Source organism: Heteronotia binoei, chromosome 6 (assembly GCF_032191835.1).
Source record: "Heteronotia binoei isolate CCM8104 ecotype False Entrance Well chromosome 6, APGP_CSIRO_Hbin_v1, whole genome shotgun sequence".
NCBI classification, from domain to species: Eukaryota; Metazoa; Chordata; class Lepidosauria; order Squamata; family Gekkonidae; genus Heteronotia; species Heteronotia binoei.
This window is the reverse complement of record NC_083228.1, coordinates 51785913-51807780: the sequence shown is the minus strand read 5'-3', so window position 1 is coordinate 51807780 and position 21868 is coordinate 51785913. Positions and strand designations below refer to the sequence as shown.

At 41.4% G+C, this 21868-nt stretch overlaps 1 protein-coding gene across 3 annotated transcripts in view; it reads right to left on the bottom strand.

The window, feature by feature from the left end:
* CTBP2 (C-terminal binding protein 2) overlaps positions 1-21868 on the bottom strand; it is a 124087-nt gene that overhangs the window by 21596 nt on the left and 80623 nt on the right. For all 3 annotated transcript variants that reach the window (XR_009555559.1, XM_060241443.1, XM_060241442.1), the window contains exons 2-3: positions 17778-17932; positions 3899-4043 (exon numbers count right to left, since the gene is read on the bottom strand). Coding sequence is in view for 2 of the 3 variants with exons in the window: in XM_060241443.1 (XP_060097426.1) it covers positions 3899-4043; positions 17778-17932 (300 nt within the window). In the remaining variant the exon portion in view is untranslated. The remainder of the gene's footprint in view (positions 1-3898; positions 4044-17777; positions 17933-21868) is intronic.

Genomic DNA, 21868 nt, shown 5'->3' with positions numbered 1-21868 from the left:
GAGTTGTCACCATTCTGAAGCCCAGAGGTGGCCAAACTGTGGCTCAGGAGCCACATGTGGCTCTTTCACACAGGTTTTGTGGCTCTCGAAGCCCCACCACCCCATTGGCCAGCTTGGAGAATGCATTTAAAGTTGCTTTCTTTCTACCTCCCTCTATTTTACTCCTCCTTCCCTGTCTAATGTTCATGGCTTGTGGTTCTCAAACATCTGACATTATTCTATGTGGCTCTTATGTTAAGCAAGTTTGGCCACCCCGCTGAAGCCATTGCAAGCAGACAACTGTCTGCAAGCATGGCCCTTAAGCTGATAATCGTCTGTTAGCTACCTTTGGGCATCATAACTCAAGACAAACTTCTATTTGTCAATGGGCATAAAAAAACACCTTGAGCTCATGCTTGCATGCATCCCCCTGTTCCTTTCCCATTCATATGTATACACTTGGAAGTTTCTGGTGTTGGAAGCATTCAACCAAATTCTGATTTGCCATATGAATGAAGGCTCCTAAACACTTTGGGATGTTTCCTCCTAAGGTTTAGAATCCCAGTTGGTGTAGAGGAAACATCCATTTTTTCAAATGCCTGCATTCAAACATCACAACCCCCCCCAAGGTTGCTGAAGGCTGTCCAAACTATATGTGCTTTGTGTATATGAGGGAAAGAGAAAGGTGTGAAGACAGGACAAAGCAAAACATGACCATAAGTTGTGTTCATGCCAATTACAGCTATTTCTTAAATGCTGCCCAAACTGTACAAGTGATGGTAGCAGGCAGGAGCAGTGTTTGGTGGCTGCACTTGAAGGAAAATACGATACTCAGGCTGCAGTGCAACTGACAACAGAGTAAACTGGAAAAGAATGTCAAGAGCTCACAACAAGGAATGTGCGACTTCACTGAAGAGGATGGTACAAATGTGGAACAAAATGTGAACACAGATCTCTGAATACTCTTATGAACATAAGCAGGAATGCATGCAACACATAATATACTGCCAAGAGGGCAAAATAAATATCAACAACATATAATTAGCTCACTTGTAACAATGGATACAAAGTCAAATTGGACCTAAAGAATCTAATTAATAAAAATTAATTAGTTCCATTACCATGATCTGAACGGAGAGACTAAACATTTGTTCAGATAAAATGCACAAATGGAAAGTTTTACTGCTCCATCAGGAGAAGGAAGTTTGGTATTTGCTCAAGTGCTCAAGGGACATCAGATTAAAAATTGAAGTCTGGTGACACAGGTTCTAAAGGCAGAAGTAGAAATAGCAACATCCAGGAGAAAAAGTGATGTCCCTTTAACAGATGCTCAATGGGTTGTTAGTTTTTAAGGTGATGATATTTACCTCCCTGCCATGAAAAGTTTGAGTTGCTCATTCTCACATATTAAGCCTCTATTAAAGGGGCAAAATATTTTTTCCACAGGTTGTTGGCAACCCTAGACTGCAGATGTATGAATAGTGACTATATTGTAGCAACTGTTGTATTATCGTTATATCTATATTGCATGTCTCAAAAGCTTAGAAAGTCCAACGAGGTTTATTAGTTTATTTATCAGTTAGTCCTGCAACAATGAAAGTGAATGCAGTTTTCTAGAAACAGGAGCCTTCCGACTTTGAGGTTAGACATACTGCTATGTTCAGCAAACCGAACACCTATACTAAGATTATGTTTGTCATCACACATCAAGCATAACTAAGGTCTGACGGGTTAATGATTAAATCCATTCATTGTTTATATGGGCCAGCAATATAACTGGTATGACTGAGAATGCTAATATAAAAGATATGCACGGGCAGAATATTTTCCAACAAAAACGAACAACGAACACCCCCAAAAGAATGAACAAGGAAAACTGTTGAATCCAAACATATAAAACATTGTATGAATTTGAAAAATTCTGCTTCTTTGTTTTCCCATTGTAGACTTAACAGGGAAACTGTTTTTTTATCTGACTACATATGCTAAACTTATTTAGTCCTTATAGCTGTATTCTTATCAAGAAGGGCTTTACATCCTCTTTATTTTAGTGTATTTCTTATTTGGAATAGTAGATTAGAATAGAGATGGTAATGTATGCAATGAATCATAGAATGTAATGTAATTTGGAATGGTAGATTGGAATGTATTTCTATGGTCTGACAACCATAGAATCAAAGAAAAGGATGCTGTTAATTACCTCTATCCTTGAGAGGAGATGGATGGAGTGTAACAACAGGGTCTCAGTTAATTACTCTTGGTACTTCACAATTAAGGATACATTTACACATCTAATTTTGACATATTTATTCATTTCACTGTTTCTCCCTCTGAATTAAATTCTAACAGATGGTGACCATATAAACTTAGCTGAGTATTCCTGTTTCCATCTGTTAAAACATCTTCATTATGTTGTATGCTAATTTGCTGTTCAACTTCTACCTATACGTATGGACTGGTAACTTCCATTTCAATGTATATGAGGAAGTGTGCATGCACATGAAAGCTCATAACTTGAATAAAACTTTGTTAATCTTAAAGGTGCCATTGGACTCAGCCATTATGAAAACACTAAAACTGAATTACAGATTTTGTGCTCCTAGCATTTCACAGTCTTTCGCTTGAAGCATCAAGATCCCAAATAACTGGTGAAGATGCTGATGTGCAGATGGAGCGCTTTTACACAGCTATGACTCTCTGTGCTGCTTTCCCTGACAATGATTTTTTTAAAAAAAATAAAAGCTAGTAATTCAGAGGAACAAGAAGATACATAACTTATTTCAAAGATTTCTTAGCCACCTTTCTTCCTTACAGAGCCCAAGACCACTTACAGCACAGAAAATGCATAATTTGTATTAGAAATAAAAACCAAGATTTAAAATCACACTCCAAGACTGCTAATAAACCAAATGCAGAAATAAAACCATCTTGAGCTGCCTTCTAAAGATCAAAAGTGTGACAGCCAAGCTCAACTTCGGGCAGGGGTGGAGGAGACTGTTCCATAATAGTAGGGCTGCCACTGAAAAGGCCATCTCTTGTATACCCACTACAAGCTTCTTTGATGGGACAGTCAAGAGGGCCTCTCCTGCTGATAATAATTCCCAGGAAGGAACATATGGGAAAAGAAAGTCTTTCAGTTGCCTCAGTCGCAAGAAACTTTAGAGTTTTAAATGTAAACACCTTGAATTGGAATCAGGAGTGGATCAGTAGTCAGTGCAATTGCTATAGTATTGGGGTCACATGCTCCTGATCGCTGGCCCTGATCAGCAGTGATCTAACCACAGGGTTTTGCACTAGCTGCAGTCTCCAAACACTCATCATGGATAGCCCCAAACAGACTGCATTGCAATAGTCCAGTCTAAACGTAACTAAGGCATGGGTCACTGTGGCTAGATCCAATTGAACTAAACCAGTTTTGGGGAAAATCACAGCAAAACGGAAAATGAACAATTAAGGGAAAGTGTTGTTGTGGATGCCACGCCCCCCCCCCCCGCCCACTCTGTCCTGGATGTCAAACTATAACAAAACTCATGTGGAAGCAGATGTGGATGAGCACTGAAGGTGCCCTTTTGGCTATACCAAGAGATGATCAATACGAACAACAGGTGTTACCACCAAAGGAGGGATCATTCCCTGCTTCAGAAGAGGGAGGGGCTGTAGATTCAAATCAGAATTCTACAAAGCGTTTTATTCAGTCAATATAACTCACAGTTTAGAATGGAGGAAACTACCTGTACTAGAACAAAGGGGAGTAGAAATGCAAAGTGAAATAAAGCTGCTGCTCATATGTAGAATTCAAAACAATCCGCCCACCTTCCCCAGGCTGTAAAACATGGTTCTGGGATGATGAAAAACCATTTATTCTACTTATTTTTTAAAAAAATTCATCTTCATCTACTAGAGTGTAGTCTGAACATACCAAGTTCGCCTGCAGCTTTAATGTCGATGTTGTCATAGCCACTGCCTATCCGTACAATGACTCGTAAGGCCTTGAATTTCTCTAGGTCTTCTCGGGTGAGAGTGATAGTATGGTACATCATTGCTCCAACAGCTTCATTTAAAACCTAGCACACACACAAAGAGAAGGAAATCATAGATATTAGTGAGGCAGATGGATATGTTCCGGCAGCAGCTGCTGCAGTCCATTGATGAGTCATGCATCAGTATCTAGCAAAGCACACAGTCCAACCTGCTAAAGTTCTTGGAGAGTCCCAGTAATATTGAGAACCCCAAAAGAAGCCCAGTGGATATTGCTTGTCTCTCAGTATAGATTTATAGGACATGTCAATCTTCAGTATTAATTTTCATTTGTAGTCAAAGCCTACTCACTGGTAGTATCTGGAGGCAAAAGGAGCAATGTCCAAAAGAAAGCCTAAGCATTTGCTTGTGCTTTGTATCTGAATCTTGGAAAGAAAAATACTTTGTACTTGGAAAGAAAAATGCTTTGTCCTTGCATTCCTCTGATGATTTTTCAGTGCTAGAAGTATTTTGTATTAGACTCTGAATTATCTGAGCACACTGTATACACAGTTTCATGCTAATCACTGGAGTAGCAATAATAATAATAATATGATATCGGATTTATATCCCACCCTTCACTCTGAGTCTCAGAGTGGTCACAGTCTTCTTTACCTTCCTCCCACACAACAGACACCCTGTGAAGTAGGTGGAGCTGAGAGAGCTCTCACAGAAGCTGCCCTTTCAAGAACAATTCCTGTGAGAGCTATGGCTGACCCAAGGCCATTCCAGCAGCTGCAAGTGGAAGAGTGAGGAATCATACCCGGTTCTCCCAGATAAGAGTCCACGCACTTAACCACTACACCAAACTGGCTCAGCCATACCCTTAGACTACAAAGTTTACAGCCACTTTTTCTTTTCTTTCTTTTAAAAATTGTTGGATGCTGTCTAGCAGGCAGCACAGGAAAAGATTCATGAATTTCAAGAACTTATTTGCTTTGTTTTTGAGCCACAACCCAGAAGAAAGTATTTTTGGTGCCCTGCCAACTTAAGCAGCCATCGCTCATGATGCTAAAGTCTTGACCTACGGTAATTAATACTGTCCAGTATTAATCACGGTCCACCTGTAGATTTAGGTTTGTTATAGATAGGTCATCACTCTCAAATCCCTGATGATGTTAGCTAATAGGGCTTCTCATCCCCACCCTCCACTTTTCACAGCAGTAATCTAAAGAGCAATCTACATGTTACCTGGGAGATATGGGATCAAATCTCCCTGTTCTTTTTAGTTTTGAAATGCAGCCATAAACAAACACAGTGCTTTGTGTGAGAGAAACCCTTTCTTTCCATACTAATTTCCAACTGAAATGTGACTCCCTCCCCAGAAACGACTAACTGCTAAACTGGGCAACAAACAAACAAGCGACCAGAAATACCAAAGTTATCTAATATAGTACTCTCTCTCTCCTCCCTCCCCACAATAGCTAACAGCAGCTTGGGGAGGTAAGAGGGGAGGTTGAACCATGGTGATAATAAAACTCTTTTTTTTCCTAACCTCCCTCCACAGCCACTTGGAAACCTTAAAATGAACACAGTGGGAGAACTATCACACATCTCCTGTGAGATGTGCAGTTTTAGCCTTTATTGAAGGCTTGAGATAACTAGTGAAAAGATGTAACCAGTCCTAGGTTGCTAAAATCAGTGCTTTATATCCTGTCTCTTCACTAGGAGTTTTCCTTTCAAGCCTCTTGGGCTGCATTCAGACATCATGACCAATCTGTCCATTCACAAGTAAGACAAACTTGGCTTGTTTCATGCTAACAGTATCTCTAACAGCATGGCTGAATGCTTCCAGATTCTAGAGTTTGTTTCCTCCACACGAACTGGGATTCTAAACTATGACTTAATCCCTTAGCAGTTATGGAGAGTAAACAAACTTCAGGTGTTTCACATGCCTGCATTGACATCACAGCAGAACTGATTTTTTTTTAAAAATTACATATATTAAATAATGCCTTTATACATAAGAAAAAAGGGAAAGGTGTTTATAGCAATTAACAACACTCAAAATGGTATGTTGTACCTCTTTTTAAATTTTAATACATAATAAAAATTGTCTTGCTTTCCCAATACTTATCTCTAGATTGCAAATCACTTATTTGTATCCTTTGGCAATATGCTAATTTAGTTAATAAAGCCACATTCCACACACAATTAAGCCAATCTTTTTTTTTTTTTGCAGGGTGGGGGGGTGGGGGAAAGATTCTGTTTTCTTCCAATATTTCACAATAACTACTTTAGCAGCTATAAGGAAAGTTGAAACAAATGCAATAGGTGAAGAAACTACAACTCATTTTACACATTTTAAGAGAATTTTAAGACACAGAGGTATGTTACTACATGATTAACAAACTGAAATCACATTTTGCCAAAATATATTCTTTTTGGACATATCCTAAACACAGTCTACCTATTGCAAGCCACACCTCCAAAATATATCTGATAGATTTCTACATATAACTAACGTGAGGTATGATAAACTACTATAGGTTACTATTACTTTACTACTGTAAAAGTACTTTACACAAGTATTCTCTCAAATTTATTAAGATTATTTTTGCAGTAATGTTCTCTGAGATCCATTTTCATTCTTGTAAACATACATTAGTTCACAGATCTCTCCCATTTCTTCATATCCCTTTCATACAGGGTCTTTAACCCAATTTTGTTTCTCAAGGCGAACAGATTTTCTGAAAGGTTTCACACATCTAAAGGATAAACACCATCCTCCTGCAGTTAATGAAGACTTAATACAGGTTTTGACCCAGTTTTGTTGCACTTTATCCATTAGGTGGGTGCTGGTGTTTTTTAAAATCCAGTTGCCTTCAGAAGCTATAGTAGTTTTCAAGAGCCCACATGAACGGTACCTTGAAAGAACAGTATCTGAATTTAACACTGTAAGTAAATCTGAGCTATCGTTCTGGTAGAAATAATGATTCAAAAGTAGTTTTTGATCTCAAACAGCTATGCCTTTTCAGTTAAGCAGTCGCTACATGCCTTATTTGATACTTCCCAATTTAAATTTAATTTCATCATAAATTATCATTTCACAGGTTATCATTTGTGGATTATCCATCATTTAGGAGAATGTATTTTGGTTCAAGATATCTGAAACCAGGAAGCTTTCAATTATGCTCAACAAAGGATGAAGGGGAGAAGAAGAGGACTATGTAAACATGGGAACAAGCAACATTCATACTCCTCACAAGCACATGTTTTCCCACAATGGCTTAGATCCAGTGGAAAACTGCATGAAAGGTATTTGGCAGAACTGACAGCTCTCCATGTTTCCTTTCCTCAAGCAGCTTGGTGTTTGTCCCCAAAAATCCTCTCCAACTAGCGCTGGATCTAGGGAGGGGTTGCTTGCCCGGGGCGACCCGGAGGGAGGGCACTAAATTGTGTATGGAGTCCATTCTATTCTATGGGCCCATAAAATAGAATAGGCTCATAAGGGGGCATCATTTTTTGATCCCCCCCCCCCTTGATCCAGTCCTGTCTCCAACAGTCAGGTCAGGGGGAACTTGCAAACAAAATGCACCACAGTATGGAGTGTTGAAGCAATGAAATCAGGCAAAATCGTCACCTCCTCTTGTATCCCTTTGCTTATCCAGTCACCAGGGGAACAAGGAGGAAGTGGCAATTTTTCCTAATTTTCCCTCATACCTGCAGTGCCTTATACTCTGATACAGTTTGTTTGTGAGACCCCATAAAGGATGGAAAGGCACCAGCAGCTATGCTGAAAATTTGGTGCTTCTACCTCAAAAACAACCCCTCTGGAGCCTCAGATTCCCACAGAATGATTCTCCATTATGCCCTTTGGGGACCAGTCTCCATAGCATATAATGGAGTGCCCAGTGGCCATTCCCCCTGCTTTCTGATAGCCCTAAACTGGGGGGGAGGAGCTCCAAACTGGGGGATCCCCTGCCCCAACTGGGGATTGGCAACCCTAACTATAATCCAAGACTAGCGGTTCTCAAATTTGATCAACCAAAGGACTCCATTAAAATTACTTGAAACTTCTCCCCTGCTGCTTCACCAGTATCTGCCATGTGCTGAACAGCCCTGCAGCAAAATATGCATAGGCTACTACAGGGTTTCCCAAACTTTTTTTCCCCCGTGGCCCGGTTATTTTTACACTTCTTCTTCGTGGCCCACTAAAATTTGGGGGTGGAACCAGGAGACAGGAACTATGTCATTTCCTGTGATGTCAAGGACCAAATGATGTCACTTCCTGGGCACACTGAACCAAAACTCCACCTTTTCCTGTGATGTCACTTCCAGGGCACTCCCCCAAACCTGCCTCTTCTTCGGAAGTAAATTCATTTTCAGAAAAATCTCTCTGAAATTCATGCTGAACCAAAATGGGAGTGGAAAGTGGGTAGTCCTTTCTTTTCACCCCCACACCTGCATGCACCTATCTGTTTGTGTATTCTTCTCCAGCTTGCAAGCACTCCTAATGCCCATGTTCAATTGCCTGCACCTCCTACACATCCATTCCTCAACAGTACTGGCCAGTGTATGCAGTTGGGAGTGCTGTTGCCATTGCCATCAGAAATGCCAGCACTGTGTACCACTCACACTGGTTCCTGGCAGTTGCTCTACCTCAAAATATGCTGACACATTTAGTAGGCCCTTCCTTCAGCTGCTACTACTGGAACCCTGCCTCAAGCTACAACCAAGCTTGCTTGGTTTCAAGAAAATCTTTCAACAGCTATTTTTCATACTTTTCTTTGGTTGAAACATTGGGAAATTGCTGTGAAAGGTAGCAGAGAACTGTAGTGCAATTAATTAGTTAATTTCAAGTTATATGAAATTCATACAAGCTTTTCTGTAGTTATCCCAAAAAGGATATTCATGAGGGGCTTGCAGCTTTTTACTGGCTGTTTTTCCCATGCCTTTAAAAGCAACATGTTGTGCAGATACGTAGCCAGTGAACTACTTTCATCCTTCTTAATATTTACAGAAGTTTAATTTTGGTGTCAGACAGCTGTTAAAAGCAGGACCAGTAAAATGTTGCCAAGTTCATAGTACCATCTCTTCCAGTGCTGTTGAAATATACCTCAGTAATCTCCAATAATCTCTTTCTGCCCCACATCTCTTACTCTCACTCACTCACACAGAAATCTCATAGAAGGCCACCTGGCTACAACTGGGGGTGCCAATGTTTCATTGGCAGAGCTCCTATGTCTGCAACAACAGTATGATGAACGGAAAAGTTTCATCCAGAAAAAATGAAAGGAAAGAAAGAAAGGGAAAGAATGGAAAGTAAGAACATAAACATAAGAGGAGACATGTTGGATCAGGCCAGTGAACTATACAGTCCAAAATTCTCTCATACAATGCCCAAAAAGCACCAGAATGTCCACCAGTGGGGCCAGGGCACTAGAAGCCCTCCCACTGTTGCTTCCCCCACTCCCAGCGCCAAGAATACAGACAGAGCCTCACTTAGAAAGAAAGAAAGAAAGAAAGAAAGAAAGAAAGAAAGAAAGAAAGAAAGAAAGAAAGAAAGAAAGAAAGAGGGAAGGGAAGGGAAGGGAAGGGAAGGGAAGGCTTCCTCACCATCAGATGACCCCAGCCAGCAAAAATTTTGCCCAGGGGTCATTTGTTAAAAAAAAAAAATAGTTACTGAAATGCCCACTCCCTGCCCCTCCCAGCTGAAAAAACCGCCAGGGGAAATCTCCCCAAAAGAACATACTGCAAGGCACATAAAAGCTCATACCTTGAAGAACACGTCATGGGTCTAAAGTGCCAGTGGATGTCAGCTTTTCTTTCAAACACTGGGAGTGGGGGAGAAGGAAGGAGAGGCAGCCCAGCTCCTCTTTGCACAACAAAGAGATGGGGCGAGGCTAGCTTTGCTGGGGGTAGGGCTAGCTTGGGCTTTTCTTGTGACCTGGTAGTGAGGCTTCTGTCACCTAGTACCGGGTCATGACCCTGCAAATGGGAAACACTGGGCTACTACATATGCCACACAGAGGCTTCAGTCTCTTCATACTGTCAAAAAGAACACAGTGGGTATCAGCTAAGCTTTAAAAATAAAATTAAGAAAAATGTTTGTATTGTATGTATATATGGCACTGTCCTACAAGGCCAGACATTAGACAGTAGCTGATTATATAGAGCCACTACACAGAAAGCCCCAAGCCAAAAAGTAGAAAGAGTTTGCCTGGGAAACAAAAATAAACTTCCTTCTATATAGACACCAAATGAACAGGAGTGGGAAACAGCTTTCAGTGCTCACAAAGAAAGAGACCAATGTCAAACAAAACCTGGATGTCTGGTGTTCAAATGAGAACTATTATTGTGTGTAGAAATGGTTAGAATGTTGGACTAGCATGGGGAGACACGGGTTCAAATCCCCATTCTACCACAGAAGCTTGCTAGGTTACAGTGATGGATAGCTTCCAGTTCTGCCCTGCATGAGTCACAGCTAATCCCTGCTTCTCAGCTGTGCATGCAAATCTGTAGAGCTTCCAACCCATGGGAGGCTGTGGATTTGTCAGGAGTGAAGTTTGTGGAAAAAAAGACAACAGAAGAAAAATTCCTCAGATGGGGCTCAGATATAGATAGAACTATGTAGGGCTCAAATGCCTAAAGAGAGGCAGGATTGTGTTAGGTATCCTACAGTAAGCAGGTTAAAATACTTTACAGAAATAGTGCATTAGTGAGTTGTGAGGGGACTGAGGAAAAAATCCTGAAAAACAAGCTACTACTGTTTCAAGATTCCTGGTTTAATGAGATATTCTAAGTGAAATCCATCCATCTCTTTCCAATAGAAACAGCCTGTAACTTCTGTAACCTTCAATATGTGATACCACAATCCTAAAGCAGAGCTTCAGCATTCCTTAAATGCAAATAATTACTACAGTAGCACATCACCTCTTTACTTCCTACCTAACCCACTCTTTATAAATTTATTCTTGTGTTGTTAAAAGAGGGAGCCAGGGTGAATCACTTCCAGGAAACAGAAAGGGCAAAGAAGAAATTATCTCAGGTACGTATGCTATCCCACCACAACTGTCCCAACTATAGCTGCAGCAGATTATCCAGCATGTTTATTTTCATGTTTAGCCTTACTGATTACTTGCAAACATCAAAACACAGACTGCTTTATCACTGCTACTAGGGGCTGTGATGGATGGAGGAAAACTGAGGCAGTATCCTGCCGTCACCTTGATTCACATACTCTCAAGCCTAACCTACGTCACAGAGTTCTTTTGTGAGGATAAAATGGAGGAGAGAACATTATAAACCACAGAGACAACAATGGGGAATACATGAAATAAATAAATATGCTGAAGATCAGGTATAACTGAAGTAAATAAGTAAATAAAAATTATTGTCCTTACACAAAGTGGCATGTTTTTCTTTCTATGATACAATCCTTTGTATTGGAAAATAAAGTGAAAAACAATTCTGTTTGTACGGGAAGTTAACTGTGATGACTGCATTAGGACTCCACCTGCTGGAAGTTACCAACTAGAGTTATGTTTACTCTGATGTGCTTCTTCCGTACGCAACAGAATCCATTGGCTTGCTCAAGAGTGGGCCCTTGCCTGTGGGCCTGAGACCATGGTTGCAACTTGCAACTATGCAATTGAGCTAAGAACATAAGGTCTAATGTTCTTGCTGCTTGTAGCACCTGTATTTGCTTTCATTATCTTTTGAGCTCTCTCTTGAGAGAGGAAGCCTTTGCACTGAGCAAAGTCGATGATTGCTCCCAGATGCTGTATGCTTTGCAGCAGAATCAACTGGCTATCATGGTAAATGATCATGAGTTCATGATACATAAGATATTGAATTGTGGGTTGTAGGTCTTTTTTGTAGGAAGGTGACTGGATCAGCAGATCATTCTGGGGTATGGGTGGAAGGGGATTCAGTTTGGTGCAGTGGTTAAGTGCACAGATTCTTATCTGGGAGATTCAGGTTTGATTCCTCACTCCTCTACTTGCAGCTGCTGGAATGGCCTTGAAAGGGCAGCTTCTGTGAGAGCTCTCTCAGCCCCATCTACCTCATCTGTTGTGTGTGGGGGGAGGGGGAAGGTAAAGGAGATTGCAAAGCACTCTGAGATTTAGAGTGAAGGATAGGATATAAATCCAATACCATAATCTTCTTCTACTTGGTCTGCAGGGGCACCACTACTGGAAACATTACTTCTCTGAATATCTGAGAGGAGAAGTTAGTCTGAAGGGCACAGTTTTGTACTGAAAATGTAGATCTCCAAAGGTGAATCTGAGGAAGTATCAATGTGGCGAGAAGGCTGGAACATGGCAATTGATATAAGCAACTTTCTTCTTTGTAGAGTCTCTGCAATGGTTTTTAGTGACCATCCTTTATTGGTTGTTGGCCCGGTAATTTTGTCAGGTCTTTTGAGTTCACCAGGAATTCTTGGGAGGGTTCTGTTGGTGTGAAAGGAGTGAGACTCATAACCTTCAGAGTGTTTATTATCTCATTTCCCCCAAGAGCGGCACTGTTTTCTTGTCTTTGGTTTCAATTAGTATTTCTTTGTCTCAGAAAAGCTGGTGTTCAAGGAAGGGTCATGTGGACACAATGGACAATAAGACATCTACCACCCAAGTTTTCATCCACAAATGACATCAGACTACCACATTAGATAACATGGCTCCAACAGAGAGCGTTGTTGAGTCCATGCTACCATCAGAAATAAACACAATTGCCCCCTCTAGTCTGCTCACAGGCAATGACTTTCTTACTCAGATCTGGGAACTCTTTTATCAGTTTCCCAAATCACATGGCTCATGCCATCAGTGAGGTTGCTGCTGATGCTCCTATCCACAATGCTATTGCTTCACAAGATTTATGCAGTACAGCTGTACTCCTCCTATTGGGGGCATTTGAGTATTCCTTTTTATTTTAGTAATGCAGTCTCAGAAGCCACGCTAGCCACCGGCTCCTCTATTACTGGAATCTTGAGCAAGCTAGATACTTTGGGAGGCATTAACGGGTTCTTTTGCTTATCCCACATTACAAGTTCAAGTGTGAAGAAGGTGCCCTCTCTTCCTCAACCACCATTTTAAAGGACTTTGGACATAGAAAAGTACAGCCCAGCTCTTTTGAGGTACAGAATTTCTTGGGGGAGGCAGGGATCCTCATCTTTCTCTTCTACATCCTCAAGCTGTTCTACCTTTGGGAGAGACAGCTGCACTAGCTGAACTTGCTGGGTAGTTCTCCTTGTCAGACTCATTATCAGAGCTTTCTGAATCTATTAATGAATCCGTTCAGATCTGAATAGAAGAGAAATTGATTGTCCATGAGCATAGTGGGGCCTTTGCATGAAGTCATGGAGGGCCAGGAAGTGGTTTTGCTAGTGCTTGATATCCCACCCAACTGGGTAATCTGCCAGGGCAAACTGGTAGGGCACGAGAAGCTGAAGGGCAGAGAGGGACATTTACTTGCCTCACTATGGCTCTTCCAACACGCTTTTTTCTCTATGCAGCCCAAGAACAAGAGGACAATACTAACAGAGAGTGGGCCCCTCACCAACTTAGCAGTTTCCCTGGCAGCGAAGTCTTCCTGCTCATTGACCCCTATGAAGGCTGAGGCCCTCAGCTGAGCTTTCCCCACCATGTTGTGTTAGGCACAGGTGGTTTGGTGACAAACAGGGCCTTGCCCTCTATGTCGTCTGCAAGAGGCACTTTGTGGTCTGTGGTTCTACCCTGAATCTCAGCTGCAGCAGGGAGTTGAGATGCACGATTCTGCAGGGCCCTCCTGCATCACCATCAAAGGAGAACAATTCCTAACTCCCTCTCAGAAGATGCTGGTGCACCAGAGGCACTCTGAAGATGCTGGTGCACCAGAGGCCCTAACAAATAATTTAGCTGAAGATTAGGATGTGGAGACAGACTAAAAGGGTAAGATGGGGACAAACAAGGAAATAGCTTTCAAAATATACACAGTGAAGGGTGAAGAAAATTATACGTTAGTAAAAAGCACATGAAGATCCTGCAACCCAAGCATTGTGAAAAAGGTTTGACCCATGAAACTCTCAAGATCTGTGTAGTCTTTGTAGAAGACAAGTAAACAACTGAAGAGGGCAAGCAATCTCCATCCTGTTTGCAGTGGAAAGAGCAACCAATTTCCTGCTTCCATGATGATGGGAAAAGGAGTATCCAGACATGACAGGATGTTCTTTTCTTCTCAAATGGGAAAGGATGCTGTGTATGTGGAAACGCAGCTTAGAATTCACACCACAATGACTGAGTGGAGGTGTGAGCTGCTTTCTTTTTTTAAAAAAAGTGGCTCACTGAGTCCTGAACCAGGTCATAAGCCGACTGACAGCCATCACTGAGCCACACTGTGCTTCCTCACTGAGTAACAGATTAGATACTACGATGCTGGCAAGAAATGATGAGAAAGGAGAAAAGTTTTAAAAGCACTCACATCTGGAGATGGTTGTAATCTAGTTTTGAAAGATGGCTGAGGAAAGAAAAATGAAATTCCCAGACAATGAATAAGAGAAAGTGGAGTAACAGATAAAATCACAGCCTCTGGCATCCAACTGGCCTCCTGTGAGTGGGATCAGGAGGCCTCATATGCCCCAGTGGGGATTCACACTCTAATGTACAAATGCATACTGTCTTCCAGAGAGCCACTAAGAGCAGCAATATATTAATTCTTATTATTCTGCACCAAGTGTAAACACAGAAAGAAAGAAAATTATTTTATTTCATTTATCATACAACATTTATACTCTGCCTTTCTACACGAAGAAATGTTTCAGGCAATTACTAGGCTTGGATGCCTTGGTTGCAACTTTACATGAGAGCTGGTTCAGGCTACTCACTGGTGATTCACAGCCTGCCCTACACAAGGATAATTCCCTAAGTCGTGAGCATCCTAAGGACAAGACTAAACTATGACTGACAGTAAGCCGTCTAAGGATTTCTTTGTCACCTCCACCCAGGTAATTCTGATCTTGTCATTCTCCCACTTCATCTGTAGGAGACTTAGAGTTTGGCCTTCTGGTTGAGTAAAAGGATCTATCTTTCCGCACAATCTCCAGAATTGACCATTTCCCACCTGTCCTTGTCAATTCATGTTAATTGTGATCGATCTCTCCCCTCTCCAAAATCATAAGCAACATGGGGGGGGGGAACCCCTATCAGGCAGTTTTTTCACAGAATCTGTCAGATAACAGGATCTATACATGAAATAAATATGGAGGAAAACTGGGGTTTACAAGCCCAGCAAAGTGAGCTGGTGCGAGGAGTGATGGGAAGCAGCAGTGAACATAAGTCCTGGGGGAATGGCATCGAACTGGCCTTCAGGCACTCTGGCTTGCTCTCAATGCTCCACTAGCTGCAGAGGCTTAAACAAACATTAACCACACACATTTTTCTCTCAGCAACTGTGAGAAGTAAAAACATGTCCCTCCCCCAAAAAATGAGAGCTGAGATTTGGATACAAATTCTGCTGGTATGAAATTGTATGCTCTATGCAACAACAAACAAATGGAACTGTACAAGCAGCACTGAACAGCCCTCCAAATAGTAATAACTGAACAAGCTGTTCATTTTGTTTGCATCACAGGTCCCCCTCCCCAATGTTTAGGCTCCATCTAATAGCTGTATTCAGTAATAACTCTTGTAAAAGGTAAAAAATGGAAGTGCTTTTTGTTCCACTTAGAAGCTTTTGCAAGAGTTGCTACTGAATACATTCAATACATTCGACAAGACTTGCCACTGAGTACATAGTTCATTCAGTTGATGCACTGGTCTTGAGGCCAAATTAGATAGTACCCAGAATATATATCAAATTTCTAAGCCAAAAAGCAAAGATGCATTTAGAAATTAACAAAGAGAGGGCAGTCTGGTCTGGGCAGGAAAACCTCCTAAACAACCTTTACCTGCTGTCTCTTTTGCCTTCCTGATTGCACCCAGTTTAAACTGCTTTCTGTTAACAACAAGGCTGTTGGGGAAAGGTTCTTCACATTGGTATGCATCATCTTGTTTAGCTCACAAACTGTAGCATCACGCTCCATATTCTGGCATTTATCACAAAGCTCCATTTCAATTATTTTTACCACTTTCCAATCTAACCAACAGGGTTCCCTAGGCTGAGCTAGGTTCACAAAGTTCCTAGGAGACCGTTATCTAACGGTTAGATAAAATCCAAGTACATTTGATCTGCTTTCATACATTAATTCCTTTGCTTTCATCTATTGATTTTGTATCGTTTAAGGGAATCAATAGGGACAGACTAGCTAAATCTGTTCTTCATGAACACATGCTGTTAGTCACTGACAGCTGTTTGCAAATGCACTGTGAGCAAGGAGCCCTGCACCTGCACCAGGCAGATTGTACGCATTAAGTTTCTCCCTCTTACCTAGCTATTTTTAAAGCCTATTTAACAAGGTCAGTCAATTTCTGAAACTGGGAGATTGATGATGCCTGTCTTGCTATCAAATATGCCTAGTCTGTTGCCATCAAAGAAGTTCTGGCTGCTTTCAGGAATCCAAACTCTACACATATGCATTGGTAGCTATGAGAATCGAGAGCTGCAACAACCCCCTCCTCCCATTTAAACCAACAAATGTACAAAAATACCAGATTCACTATCTTGAAGGTGCTTCTTGTATATCCAAACCTGCTTCCATGTGAAAGTTGGTAAAAAAGGAACTCATTGTTTAAAGATGTCTGATACATACCTTAAAGGAGATTCTCTCAATCAGGAGGAGAAACTGCAAAAGTTATTTTGAGAAAGCCTAGATTTGCCAAAAGGTTATCAAGTCACCAACCCAACCCACCCCACCAAAATGAAGAGTGTGGAATCTACATAACAACAAGGCAGCCCAAGAGCATTTTTGCACACAATGAACACAAAATTTCTCTCCTAGAAATTTTTGTTTCTGCCTATTAATGATTGAGTCTCTAAACACTTGAGGGATGTAACAAAAGTATTGAACAGTAATCTGCTTTTATAATCTCTCATAACAAAGCAGAGGGAAATATATAATTTATTTATTATTAAATTACTTTCTAGACTGTGCTAACCAGCAGGGCAGGGTTCAGGACAGTCTACAGCAGCAAAAACACATTCTTAATTAAAATACCCAGTTAAGACAATAAAATAACTTCCCAATATATAAGACTGCAGATTTTTGTGTTGACTTGACCCATGTGTCATGGTGCACACAACAGCCAGTCCGGGAATGCAGCCAGAGTCAAAAGGATTGTTGAAGGAACAGCTACATCTTTGTATTCACATATCTCCTCTGTTCCTGTGTAATGTGAACACACAGGTGAGCCATCTCCCCCCTTTCTCCTCCCTATTTCTTCCTGCTCTGGTTCCTCAGGGACGTTTCTCCCCAGCTTGTCTCATTACTGGCCTTAAAGCCAAGTTTAGAGGAGGGAAGAAATGTGAGGCGCAAAAGGAAGGAGGGTTCTGCCCTCTTCCAATCTGAGCCCTTCTTGATGTGAAAAGCAGAACCTCTTCAGTTCATGATACCTTTGTGAGCAAATGAAAAAAACAAATGAGGCTTTATCGTTACTTCTAGGCAGGCTCAGACACACCGCTCCATTCTATTGCATCAACAAAAGGTTATCTATGTGCCTCCTTCAGATCTCTCTCACAGCTGGAGGTCAGCCCAGGAAGCACCTGCTAAGCTGCCAAATATCAACCAGTACATATGTTACCATATTATTCTTCTAAGGTGCAACACCTCTAGCAGAAATCTAATTTGGTAATAAGTCATTAAAAGCTGGATACTCAGATTTCTCCTTTTATATAAATTCTAAAAAGACAAAGCCATTTATTTCCCTTACCTTTTCATGGATTTCCTGAGTTGATTGTGCATCACAGAATGCAACAGTAGCCAAATCTTTCAAAATTGGCATCTCCACAGTACAATCCCTTCCATCTAGTAAAGCCACCAAGGGGCGAGGATGCATAGGGCCATTCATTATTTGTGGGCGAATACCTAGAACCAATGGAACACAAGGGTTAAATCAACTAAAACCACCACTGATGAACATGGGTTCATCTTAATCTTAGTAAAAGTTGATGGAAAGGGATACAACTAGCTTATTTTCCAATTGTATTTACTATACAATTTACTATACTCTTCATTTGCATTGTTTAGCAGTTTGCATAGAGCTACGGTAGTATGGTGTAGTGGTTAAGAGCGACAGGCTCTAATCCAGGGATGGCCAAACTGCTTAATATAAGAGCCACAGAGAATAAACATCACATTTTTGAAACCGCAGGACATGAGCAAATATTCCACACGCATCTTTTATTAAAACTCTTAATACTTTCTTTGCACAGAAAGATAAAATACATATTGTATGCACTTTACAACACACCATGCTAAACTGGGAATAACAGTCCCATAAAATCAGCCTAGGGAAAGGTTAGGGAATTATTTTTTGGCACTAGTGGGAGAAGGAAACACACGCACCATATAAATCACTGACTACCATTTGCATCATTTTGCATCTCTCTTTGTCTTGACACCAAGGTTAGTAAATACAACTCCTAAAAGAGCATGAAACTAAGGGGAAACCCTGCACCGCCCTCTTTAATTCCACCCTGCATTCCAGTGGCTTCCTTGGCTCTTGCACTCTCTTTCTCCACTCTAGGTCTCTGGGAGAACTCTGTGGTAGAAGAGAAGAGCTTGCAAGCCTGCCTATTTCCCCCTTTTTCCCCACTTCATACGGGATGTACTAAAACGAATGACAAGATAGTCCATAGGAAACAATAGCAGAGCCTGGATGATCCATAGGATATAATGGGAGAGAAGATTGTCCATTGACTTGCATGGGCTTTATTGAAATATACTGAAGCACATAAATGGCTGCAACAAAAACCTGGAATGGATAATCTTCTCTCCCATTATATCCTATGGACTAATCAGGCTCCCATCCAGGCTCTGTTATTGTTTCCTATGGACAATCTTCTGCCAACCTCCAGGACTGGATTGACAGTGCTTTGCCAACCTCCAGGACTGGATAGACAGGGGAAAATGTACTTTGCCAACCTCCAGGACTGGATAGACAGGGGAAAATGTACCTTGCCAACCTCCAGGACTGGATAGACAGGGGAAAATGTACCTTGCCAACCTCCAGGGCTGGATTGACAGGGGAAAATGCACCTTGCCAACCTCCAGGACTGGATTGACAGGGAAAAAGGTAGTCTGCCAGTCCTGGAGGTTGGCAGAGTACCTTTTTCCCTGTCAATCCTGTCTTGGAGGTTGGCAAGGTACATTTCCCCTTGTCAATCCAGTCCTGGAGGTTGGCAAAGCACTGTCAATCCAGTCCTGGAGGTTGGCAGATGATTGTCCATAGGAAACAATAGCAGAGCCTGGATGCAAGCCTGGATAGTCCATAGGATATAATGGGAGAGAAGATTATCCATTCCAGGTTTTTGTTGCAGCCATTTCTGTGCTTCAATGTATTTCAATGAAGCCCATGCAAGTCAATGGACAATCTTCTCTTCCATTATATCCTATGGACCATCCAGGCTCTGCTATTGTTTCCTATGGACCATCTTGTCATTCGTTTTAGTACATCCCACTTCACACACAGTGGAAATACTCTCCTACCTATGAGTCAGTGCTCAGAAGCTGACTGAGGTAAAATGCTAAGCATGCTTACATGAGAGTAAGTCTGCATTAAGTTCCTCTTTGACTTCTGAGAGCTGCACAATATGTGTGAAAGAGCTACATGTGGCTCCTGAGCCACAGTTTGGCCACCCCTGCACTAATCTGGAGAACCTGGTTCGATTATACACTCCTCCACATGAAGCCAGTTGGGTGACCTTTGGTCAGTCACAGCTCTTTTCAGAACTCTCTCAGTCAAAAAAACAAGTCAATGTGGCCAAGTGCAAAGTAATGCACATGGAGGCCAAGAATCCCAGCTACAGATACAAGTTGGTGGGTTGTAAACTGGCAGAGACTGACCAAGAGAGAGACCTTGGGGTCGTGGTAGACAACTCACTGAAAATGTCAAGACAGTGTGCGATTGCAATAAAAAAGGCCAACGCCATGCTGGGAATTATTAGGAAGGGAAGTGAAAACAAATCAGCCAGTATCATAATGCCCCTTTATAAATCGATGGTGCGGTCTCATTTGGAATACTGTGTACAATTCTGGTCACCACACCTCAAAAAGGATATTATAGCATTGGAAAAAGTGCAGAAGAGGGCAACTAGAATGATTAAAGGTTTGGAACACTTTCCCTATGAAGAAAGGTTAAAACGCTTGGAGCTCTTTAGCTTGGAGAAACGTCGACTGCGGGGTGACATGATAGAGGTTTACAAGATTATGCATGGGATGGAGAAAGCAGAGAAAGAAGTACTTTTCTCCCTTTCTCACAATACAAGAACTCGTGGGCGTTCAATGAAATTGTTGAGCTGTCAGGTTAAAATGGATAAAAGGAAGTACTTTTTCACCCAGAGGGTGATTAACATGTGAAATTCACTGCCACAGGAGGTGGCGGCTACAAGCATAGCCAGCTCTAAGAGGGGATTGGATAAAAATATGGAGCAGAGTCCATCAGTGGCTATTAGTCACAGTGTGTGTGTGTGTGTGTGTGTGTATACACACACACATATATTGGCTACTGTGTGACACAGAGTGTTGGACTGGATGGGCCATTGGCCTGATCCAACATGGCTTCTCTTATGTTCTTAAGTCTATCTAGACCACGTAGTGGTGCATAACACTAAAAAGAGCCAGAACTTCAGCCTGCTAGACAATCTTAGGATTACCTAGCTTTCTACACACGATGCTACATGATTATTAGTAGTTTGCATGAAATTCCCACTGCTGCCCCATCTAATGCATTAATCAGGCCTATTCCCACTTTTCAATGCCCACTAGATGCAACCAGGCCATTCATTGGAACCTCTTTGCCAGTAGAGAAACAACAAGTATATGTACTTATTTGCATTATTTAGATTCTGAACTCTCAGTGGAATGTCCTTTTGAGGATGCTAAAACAGATTTCTAAAATAACAGATTGCAAAGTACAAAAGAAACCATGGTACTACTCACTCAGGGAGATTGGTGCATTACAGCGGTAAACTGACACATAAGTTATATTTGTTTTGGCAGACTGTTAGAACTAATGATTAAGCACACTCTTTTCTCAAATGGGAAGAAATCTGCTTTCACACCATTTTGGAGAAATTTAAAGACAGTGGCTTTCAAGTACTATTTGTATCCAGAGGCATCACACGCACTTTGGAAGTTTTTACTGGAGACATTTTTTTCCCCCTTGCTATATAGAAAACTTTTTTTGAAACAGAAGGCAGTTTTATAAGCAGTCTGGTAAATGGCAAGAGGGTTTGCTTGAAAGGAACAAAATAAAAACTCCTACTGAATGCATATGAGTCCTGGGCTTGCTTAAATCATTGTTTGGATCCCAGCCTGAATTTCTGTGCTTGGTCAAGCTTTATACCTTTATGATGCATTCCACAAACTGCTGTGAGCATCCCCAACCAGCACATTCCTCTGAACAGGCTCATAAACAGTTGGGGCTCCATATCACATAGGCCAGGTATTTACAGTACCAGAAGCCACTTCTGAACAGTGCTACCCTGAGGGATGCTATTCTGATTCCCCTAAATTTTTACATAAGAGTCACTCAGGATCACAGCTTTGATAAACAGTGGCTTAAAAAAAATAAACGGGAAATTGTATTTGTACAATGCAATCCAGGAATGGTTTAAATCCCCAGGGAAAGTTAACACTAGGTAATTCTACAGATCATCCAAAGCTTAAAACAAATAGATTCAGAATTTCCTGTACAACTTAACTGAATTGCAGCACTTCTCAGTATACCTAACCAGAGGTGGATATATTAGAAGCATGTTTAGTATCATCTGTGAAAACAACTAAAGGAAAAAGGCAGAG